Source organism: Phaenicophaeus curvirostris, assembly GCF_032191515.1.
Source record: "Phaenicophaeus curvirostris isolate KB17595 chromosome W unlocalized genomic scaffold, BPBGC_Pcur_1.0 scaffold_35, whole genome shotgun sequence".
NCBI classification, from domain to species: domain Eukaryota; kingdom Metazoa; phylum Chordata; class Aves; order Cuculiformes; family Cuculidae; genus Phaenicophaeus; species Phaenicophaeus curvirostris.
Genome location: NW_027206664.1, coordinates 2,885,373 through 2,895,754, shown reverse-complemented (window position 1 = coordinate 2,895,754; position 10,382 = coordinate 2,885,373). Strand labels below are relative to the sequence as shown.

At 43.9% G+C, this 10,382-nt stretch overlaps 1 protein-coding gene across 2 annotated transcripts in view; it reads right to left on the bottom strand.

Moving 5' to 3' along the window:
* Positions 1–1,154: 1,154 nt before the first annotated feature.
* Positions 1,155–10,382, bottom strand: part of LOC138733829 (ubiquitin-associated protein 1-like) — a 97,822-nt gene continuing 88,594 nt past the window's right edge. For both annotated transcript variants that reach the window (XM_069881326.1, XM_069881327.1), the window contains exons 7-8: positions 4,255–4,356; positions 1,155–2,349 (exon numbers count right to left, since the gene is read on the bottom strand). In XM_069881326.1, the coding sequence (XP_069737427.1) occupies positions 2,209–2,349; positions 4,255–4,356 (243 nt within the window). In that variant the 3' untranslated portion in view covers positions 1,155–2,208. The remainder of the gene's footprint in view (positions 2,350–4,254; positions 4,357–10,382) is intronic.

The following is a 10,382-nucleotide window of genomic DNA, read 5'->3' as shown; positions in this document are numbered from 1 at the left end:
CACATTTTCAGCCTTCAGCCACCCAGTGATGTAAATCTAGAAACCTCACTGCTGAAGCAAGAGTAATGTCACCAGGGGAAGATACAGACAGGTATATCTCTTTGGAAGGAGACTACTAGCTTCACAGGTATCACTCTCACCTCTACAGCTGTCTCCATAAGCAGAGTGGTTATTGTAGTGGAGTTAAAAGCCAGCCCCTGCACAGGGACTGTGAAAAAACTTAACACAAGCAAAGAGCTATTTTATTCAGAGGTTTGGTATAAATAGTTGTTTCTTTGCTGGCAAGAAGACTTCTTGCCCCTTCAGGACTCTATATTACCAGACAGGGACTTGTTTAGATATTAACTCTGAGAAAACTGAAACAAGTAACGCAAACCAACACTCTCAGCAGTGACAGTACAGCAGTTTGAGTTTTGTTTTCCAGCTTTTCTGACTGATGAGAAACCCCATTTCCTCATTTCAAATTGTCACATTTCTCACCTGGGAAGGAAAGCTGGGCAACTGCCTTACCTGCACCCACAGAAGCAGTGGCTGCTTACACACTAGCTGCTGAATGTCCTTCTTAGACAAGCTTTAATTTCAGCCCTGCCACTGGAAGCTGGTGAAGCTCAGTGCAAGGTAGTGTGCCCTGGTTCTATTCATCATCCATCTCCACATCTCCTAGATGCTTGCCAGATATATCTCCCCTCAGCATCATTTTGTTCTAAGTAAAGGTATGTAATTAACATAATTGTGCATCTCACAGAGAATTTCAAGAATTAACACTGGGCTCAAATTGGATGTTTTGGTCACATAAAGTTAATAACATAATGGAAACATGCCATCTCCTTTGGGGTCCTGATGAGCTAAAACCTCCTACCGAAAAACCTAAGCTGAGGGAATGAGCTGAGCAGTTTACCCCTCCCAAAATCCAATGCTCCTAGCTCCATACTCTAACATGATTCTGGATCCCTAAGCTTGTTTTCTGCAACAAAAAAGAGAAAAAGCAGCACGTTCCACCACTGCAGCCACCTGTCTGGAGACCTCTGGCCATTTTGCCCAACACAGTGTTCATGTGTGCCTACAGGAGTAGGCAGCACCTGGGCAGGCAGGATCCAGCAACTTCATCTGCTGAAGCCAAAGAGCATGAGAGATGGGAACCATGACACTGGAAGTTATATTTGAGGGTTTTATTAGTTGTTCTTCTGCAGAATCAAAATATTTACCAAGTTACTTTAAAGATTCCTCAAGACTCCTGATATTTTATGTATTTAGAACTTGAACAATGTACAACATAATACTTTGAACTATCAAAACCAACCCAAAACCTGATTTCTAGTACTAGATGTTATTATATAATTCTATAGCAGTGTGAAAAATTGAACTAATGCAATGAGTATATTTGTTTAAAGACAGTGCTTGAAAGAATACTCAGTGTGATGCAGGAGGTTTATTTAAAACAAAAAGGTAACTGATTTCTTAGCAGAGCATTGTCTTAAGTATCCTACAAGTCTGGGGGATTAAGAATACTGAGCCCCAGCTCTCTGCTCTCAGGTTGAAGAACCAACACAAGTTGCAGGTCCAGGTAGAGTTCACAGCTTACCTGTTTCAAGAGAACTTAAACATCACTCAGCATTGGACACTCATGTCTGGCAGAAGTGTTGGATGCATGGGGGAAGGAAGAAAAAAAAAAGAGGAACAGCTTCTCTGTTTATGCATAGCGACAGTTTCTGAACCAGTGTTTTACTAAGTTACAGACTAACTTTCAACCAAAAAACTCCATTGCCCTAAAAGTAAAATTGAACTAGTTAATCAGGACTGTGACACAGTCAAGTAATTCAGGACAGATATCATGAAAGCAGCTTCAAAGAACCAAAGTATCCTAGTTTCAGATCCAACTTAGTATTCTTCTGTCCAACTCCAGTGCAACAGTGAGGCCAGAAAAAAACATTTCTGTCTCCATCTATGTAGAATTCCAGTAGAGTCTGGGCAGTCTAAACTCTCCATGGCCAAGCTGGAAAAAGGAAACTTAGGAAAAAATAATTTAAGAAAGTTGGCTCTCAGTGGAAAGAGAAATGCTGAGTGATGCATGCAGGTGGGCTTGCTTGGTCACTCTCCCATGTAATGCAGAAAGCCAGGCTCCTTCCTGCTGAGAACAAGTCACACTGGATGTGAAGGTGGCAGGGCTGGTCCTGCTCCACTGTAGGCTAAGTACTGAGGAATGTGCTTTCAGCTGGCTCCTGCACGGGCCATTAGATCTTCCAAAGCATTGTGTTGGTCATTGTTATGTAATAATAAGACCTCCTTAATGTCCTTTAGTTCAAAGCCCATTTCTTTAAATTGACTCATTAGTTGGAGAAGTTCTGTGATCTGAAAGACAAAGACAGTCCATTATTTGCAAAGAAAAAAAAAAAAGAGCATCAGTGCTTGAGGAGGTTTAGCACAGAGCCAATCTTCGACTGGGCATCCCATGGGGTGGATTCTTCCTCCCCAAGTAGAGCCTGTTCCAACTCCATTTAGAGAAAGTCCACTCACACCAGAACTGGCAGAGCTCACTGCAGTAGCCCACCGAGCCCCACCTTCAGTCTCCTGTGTTTGCACTTCTGCATTTCCAAAATCCTCTTCAGCAAGGGCACCAAAGCTTAGTCTGTGGAGGTGTCTCTCCCAGTAGGAAATTTATCAGCCCCTGGTCCAATTTGGGGTTCCAAAAATGCTGATTAATGGCATCCTGCTCCCCCATCCAGCAGCTCCTACTGCATCTGATTTTTTTTTTAAGTTACTTTGACTTTGGGAACAGTAGAATAGCCCTTGCTATTAACTGGCTCTTCAGATGTAGGGCACGCTGGGGGTATTAGCACAAACCCTATTGGGCATACTGTGTACAATATTACCAACATCAACCAGGAATCCTCCCCAATCTTTGAAAAAAAATAAAGTGACAAGAAGTGAATCATCTGATCCTCTGCCATTTACAGTGACTCTGCTCCACTCCAGAGGAAAGAAAGACCCAAAGCCAAGCAAGCAGGTTGAAACATGCAATCAGGAGATTGACCATCTCCAATTTTGGGGTTAAGCCGGTAGCAAATGTGTTTCCTGAACTCGTTCGCCTCTCTCATCTTCACACTGTTGTTCCTCTGTTTGCAAGCTCATCACTAAGTCCAAGAAAGGCAGGAAGGCATATATATGTCTGAAGTGGGTTAGGTTGCACCTCTAAAGATTTCATATTTGAGTTGAGGCTCTGGAGAGTGTCCAGAGAAGAGCAACAAAGCTGGTGAGGGGGTTGGAGAACAAGTCTTATGAGGAGCGGCTGAGAAAGCTGGGATTGTTTAGCCTGGAGAAGAGGAGGCTGAGGGGAGACCTTATTGCTCTCTACAACTACCTGAAAGGAGGTTGTGGAGAGGAGGGTGCTGGCCTCTTCTTCCAAGTGCCAGGGGACAGGATGAGAGGGAATGGCCTCAAGCTCTGCCAGGGGAGGTTCAGTCTTGACATCAGGAAAAAATATTTCACGGAAAGGGTCATTGGGCACTGGAACAGGCTGCCCAGGGAGGTGGTTGATTCACCTTCCCTGGAGGTGTTTAAGGCTCGGGTGGATGAGGTGCTGTGGGACATGGTTTAGTGATTGATGGGAATGGTTGGACTTGATGAACCAGTGGGTCCTTTCCAACCTAGTGATTCTATGATTCTATTCTATAATTCTATATAATAACTTGAGACACAACAGGCTGGCAGACTTTAAAAGATCCTTCAGTCCTCTGCCCTGGCTACCTGCTCCTGCCTCTGTACCTCTGGTGCTGATAAAGCAGCGAGACAATGAACTAGAGCCCAAAAAACATTTTTCAGATTCCAGCAAGCTCTGACTCAATTTGATGAGTAGCCAGACAGATGTGTTTGTACAAGGGAGAAAATCCATGGCCAGGGGCAGGCTGGCAGAGTTTGAAAAATAATTTCCTGCTTCTGAAATGAACTGTCTCTGTACCAAGCACCTCGTCCACAAAAAAACTCTGGGTTCAAAACATTGCAACCATAATAAGCACGGTCTTTAAAAAATCCTATCCCCATAAAAATGCATGCAAATGAGGAATAAAACAATGCAGAATAATTCTAATGCTTTAACACATATTTGTTTTATCACCATAAAGTTATCCTTTGGCAGCCAGTTTATGGAAACAAGGCAGCACTACCATGAAAGCCAGAATTACACCAGCCAGAGGTACTGCTGCTGGAATCCTCCATCATGGCACATTCTCTCTATTGCTTAGCATGTTGCACTCTCACCTTCTTCTCTGAACATTGATGCATTTCCAAAGCTGCTTCAACAAGAAGTGGATCAAAGCCCTTCTCACAAAGTTGTCCATGTGCAAACAGGTAATCCAAAACCTGTGGGGAGTGAAGAAATGAAACTAAGTTTGCAGAGCAGCATTCACAGCACACGGTTGAAATACCATCTCTGTACTTGCAGAGGGGTTGAGCATGACCCTACCCCAGGCTTCACCAGGAACCAAGATAAAGTTCTTCCTAGGAGAGTCGAGACACTCTATGCAAGAGCTTGTTCAGAGAAAACAGATGAGCTCTCCTGTTCTCCCACCAGCTCTGAATATCATCTGCCACTCTGGTCAAAAAAGCCTCAGAAGTCTATCTTTAGCCTTCTGTGCCTGATTACCGAGCAGAAGGCAGAAGTTTAACTATGCTTTTTATAATACAAGTTCTGAAAATGAAACTGTAGGTCCAGCAGTCAAGATGAGTTAACTTTTAGCTTCCTCTCAGACAGCTGCAAGAGCTGATGTAATCCGAAAGCAGTAAGCATTTTAAGATTAACTCAGCATACTGGTGAGCAAGCTGCAAATCCCAGCTCACACACCCAGAAACCACCACCAAATTTCTTATCCCTCCTCAGCTTTGAGGTATGGGGGAAGGTCAGATAGGTAATGCTAAGTATGAGAAAGAACACTGCCTGCAAATACAATAGGATTTAAAATCGGCCTCCTAAGGGACATTTTTTCCATTTGATAATACAGTTCACTGTGGTGCACAGCTTAAACTGCTCTCAACTGGTAGGTAGTGGGCAAGCAGATGAGCTCCACAAGCAGAAGTCACTGGGACACTTCTCTCCAGGCAACAGGAACAGTCCCACCAGGCGATGCTCTGCACAGCATACAGCCTGCCTAGGGTCAGCATGGAAAGTTTGGCCATGTGTGGGGCCAGGTGGTTAATTGAAATCAATAAAGATATTATTGCCTTGGTAGGCAAGAGACCCTGGGATACAGAAGGGAGGAGACTGCAGGCCCCTGATTGTTGCTAAGAGCTGTAGATATTTGTGCTAAAAACAGACTATGCAAGGTTGGAAAACAAGAAAGCATAACTGAGCTATTTGGGCAAGTGGAAAAGCACTGCCTCAACGAGGCAGGGGTAGAAAAGGGATTGCTTTTGCTTAATAAAGGTCTTCAATCATCACTTGGAGTCCATGACCAATACGCCACAAATGGCACCCTGAATCAGGGACAAGAAGCGGCTTATTTGGCCTACCGGTGGCATAGCCCTGCTGAACTTCAGACTGCTGAAAGGAAGCAGAAGCTGTGCAGCAACAGGCGCCTTCTCTGGATCGAGGGAAGGTGAGCAGTGGGGAACGATGGGAAGTGATATTTCCCATGAACTGTACTGAATTTGATGACTAAAAGCCTGGCGAAACATAACACCAAGATCAAAACAGACGATTTAAGCGTCTTTTGATTTGGGCATCTAAAGAATGCCCTACAATGACATCTATCACGGTCTATGACCCTGAAAGGTGGGATGACGTGAGTGTTCAATTGTGGGATGCTGCCACTTGTTATGATGAACTCGCGGCTGGTCTTTTAGGACTGTGGTGAGCGCTGTTTGAGACTTTGAAAACCCACACGGGTAGTAAAACAGCAACTGCTGACAACCCCTTTGATCCGGGTCCAATAGACCCCGAGAAAGAGCCTGATACATTTCCACCTTGTCCCTCAGACAGACCGGCACTGGTCAGGAGGGAGGTGCAGCAGTGGGGAGACCTTGAACTGTTACAAGCTTTTCCTGTGATTTGTTCACAGGACACTGGTCCTCACTGGGAATCAATTAGTTATGAAGCGATAAAGAAAATAAAAAATGCTGTAAAAGTGAAGGCACTAACTGCCCTGCTGCCCGCGCCTGGCTGAGGGGGGGCCGTCCCCCCACCGCAGCTAATGTGGCAGCTGACAGACCCACCCGGAGTGAGGCTAGAGAAGCCTCGGATCATTTGCAGCGCCCACAGGACAGTCCTTTGGGACTAAAGGGCTGCAACAACTAAAGACTATTGTATTGAGAGCATTTAGAAATGTCCCTGATGCTGGGGCTCATGTACGGTCTTTCATTAATATTCGACAAGGAGCTAAGGAGCTCTAAATAAGGAGGTAGACATTACTGCTGCTAGGAAAGTTACACTTAAAGTAGGATAAAACACTGATCATCGACTAATCAGGAACTAAGACTGAATGTAAAATTTCATGATTCTGTTGATTCTTAACGTATCCTAGCAACAGACCCGAGGTACTTGCTCAAAGGACCTCATGTAACAAATAGGATCCAGGTGTGCTTAGGAAAAGTACGTACTAGCTACCCTACCCAAGTAGAACATACACCTGCAACAGCCAAAAGACCATCATAAATCTTGTGAAGGACAGAAGAATAGGTTTCAGGAGGCAAGAAAGATATACCTGAGCGGTCAAGTGGAGATAAGTGCGGGTCCAGCCAAGAAAAACCGACGAGTTTGCCAAAAGAACAAGATGTAATAAAGACAATGCGAGGAAGACTACTTACTTCATCTGAGGAAGACTACTTACTTCATCAGGACGACCACCAGAGGGGGCTACGCAGGCGCAATAGAGACTGAAGTCACAATAAGGCGATGAAGTAACCTACCTATGCATATGTATTAGATAATGAAGTAACCTGTTGAATATACATTAGATTGCGAAACTTTTAGAGAATAAAAGCGGACGCGATGTGACGGTCTTGGGAACCAGATCTGGGTGCGTACCCCTGGTTCCCGGGGCCTCGAAATAAAGCACCACATATAACCTCCTAGTGTGGTTATGTGTTTGTCATTCTGCTAACAGTTTTTGGCGACCCAGGTGGGACCTCGCGGGCATTGCTGAGGCGGCTCGCGCATCGATTCTGCTCCAGCCGGCACCGAGTGATTCTCGGGGAGCCATCGACCGCAACCGACCTCCGCTGCTCCCGACGGACCAGGGATATTGGTAAGACACGGTGCTTTATCTGGAATGGTACCATTTGGGGTCTGGTAAAGCCTGCCTGTCAGACGCGGCGAAAGCTGCGCTTGGTTGGGCTCAGGAGCTCCGACGGGAAGCCTAGGCGCCGTCCGTAAGACAGCGGCGAAAGCTCTGCAGGTTCGGCATCAGTGGTCTGGTCTGGTAATTCCGGAATTCTGGTATTTCTGGTATTTTGTAGTTTTGTTCTGCTTTCAGTAATTTATACTTTCCTGTCTAGTTAATCCATTTTAAGCTGTTTGTGGTAAAAAGAGAAAAAAAGAGAAAAAGGAAGAAAAACTAAAAAAAAAAAAAAAAGAGAAAAAACCAACCAAACAAACAAAAAAAACCAACAAAAACTCAACCACAATGTCAATACCTAAGTCATCTCCATTAGGATGTATTTTGAGCCACTGGAAGGAGGGAAGATTTGGGCAGGATATGCAAAAAGGAAAGTTGATTGAATATTGTAATGTCTGGTGGACACAATATGAATTAGAAGACCAGGTTCGTTGGCCAGAAAATGGGACTCTAGATTATAATACGATTTTTCAGTTAATGTTGTTTTGTAGACGAGAGGGAAAATGGGATGAAGTACCATATGTAGAACTGTTTTTTATTTTAAGGCGGAATGATGAATGGAAAAGAGCATGCGGACTAATGGTTGTCAGTGTAAAATCAAATGGGCAATGTGATGGTTGTGTGGCTGAGAAAAAGTGCATAAAATGTTTAGCAGTAGAAAATGCTTCACGACATCAGCAAGATGATGATTTTGATTTATTGATAACCCCCTCAGCCCCAGACCCCAGGGAGGGGGGATCGGGTAATGAGGGGAGGGACAGAAAAGGGGGGGATAGAAAATGCGAATATGAGGAGGAACAGGTTTATCCAGGTACTCTCATCGAACGCGGCAAAGAGAAATCCAGGGGAGGGAGGCTGAACGTCAGCCATCTAAGGCATTACTAGCACCACTGCGTCAGGGGGTCGGAGCGGAGGGTCCGGTATATGTTAAAGTGCCTTTTACGCCAGGAGATTTGATGCTTTGGAAACAGTCTGCTGGAGTTTATCGAGAAAACCCAGATAAGGTAGCAAGGGTAGTAAAAATGATTCTAAAGACTCAGAATCCTGATTGGGATGATATTCAGGTGTTATTAGACACTTTGATGGATTCCACAGAAAAGGAGATGGTGTTGAGAACTGCCCGTGAGTGGGTCAGGGAAGATATTAGACAGGGTGTTGTCACTGGGACGGTTGATCAGAACTTTCCTCTTGAAGATCCCATGTGGGATTATAATATTATGGGAGGAATGAGGAATTTGAGAAGGTACCAGGAATGGGTAGTTGTTGGAATACAGAATGCTATGCCCAAAACAATTAATTGGTCAAAGCTGTATAGTGTTAGACAGGAGAAGACGGAGTCTCCCTCTGCATTTTTAGAGCGGTTGAAAGAAGTGGCTAGGAAATTCACTGATTTGGACGTGGAGACAGAACAGGCTAAAGCCCAGTTAGCTTTGATTTTCTTAGGACAGTCGCAAGATGATATTAGAAAGAAACTGCAAAAATTAGAGGGTGCGGAGTTGCGAGACTTAGATAGATTACTGGAAGTTGCCTGGAAGGTGTACAACAATCGTGAAAAAGTGCACAAAGGCAGCAACGGCACCTATTGGCGGTGATGCAAAGTAGAGGTCAGAATGAATTTGGGAACCGAGGTAGGGGAAGAGGAATGGTGCGCAGACGGGGAAGAGGATTTGGGCTCAATTATCCGGCCAGATTAGGGCTCAACCAGTGCGCGTACTGCAAGCAGGAAGGACACTGGAAAAATGAATGTCCACAAAGCATAAGACAGACAGGGAGTTCATTTAGAAATGCAGAGGCAGCAAAAATGATGGTTCTGGGAAATTATGGAAACCAAAGCTGACTAGATTTAGAAAGCAGTGAACCCCAAGTGAAAATAAAATTAGGAGGGGAAGAGGTGCAATTTTTGGTGGATACTGGTGCAACATATTCAGTTTTAAATGATTTATATGGAAAAATAGGAAACAAAACTACTACAATAGTGGGGGCCACAGGGAAAGAGGAAATACGGCCATTCATGCGACCCTTAGAGTTACGATTTGGGGGAAAGGAATTAACACATGAATTCTTATATGTACCCGACTGCCCGGTTCCTCTTCTGGGACGGGACTTGTTATCTAAACTAAATGCAAAAATCAGCTTTGAAAATGGAGAATTGATTATGCAAGTCCCAGAATCGAACGTAGGAAAGATTTTAGTAGTAAAGGAAAATCCCAAACCTCAGATACCCAAGAAGGTAGAAGAGGCAGTAATCCCTACAGTTTGGGAAACAAGTATACCAGGAAAATCAAAGACTGCTCAACCGGTAATAGTGGAGTTAAAAGAGGGAGCAAGGCCAGTACGAATAAAACAGTATCCCATAAAAATGGAAGCCCGATACGGAATAGTAGAAATCATTGAAAAATTTTTAAAATTTGGAATATTGGAGGAATGTGAGTCAGAATATAACACTCCGATCTTTCCAGTAAAGAAACCAAATGGGGAGTATAGGTTAGTACAAGATCTGAGGGCCATCAACAATATTACGAAAGATATACATCCAGTCGTAGCTAACCCATATACATTGTTGACATCTGTGAAGGAAAAATATAAATGGTTTACAGTAATTGATTTAAAAGATGCCTTCTTCTGCATTCCCCTTGACAAAGATAGTAGGAAACTTTTTGCTTTTGAGTGGGAAAACCCATATAATGGACGAAAAACGCAACTCACGTGGACGAGGCTCCCACAAGGATTCAAGAATAGCCCAACTCTTTTTGGAAACCAACTGGCGAAAGAATTGGAGATCTGGACTACGCAAGGAAAAATTCAGGTACCAAGAACACAGTATCTTTTGTTACAATATGTAGATGACATATTCCTTGCAACAGAACAAGAATCATTATGCATACAAGTAACTATTGAGATTTTAAACCAACTGGGCCTAAATGGATACAAGGTTTCAAGAGAAAAAGCTCAAATTGCATGCACAACTGTATTGTATCTTGGATGTGAGATAACACAGGGACAACGAAGGTTAGGAACGGATCGTGTTAGAGCAATTTGTGCGATTCCAGAACCCCG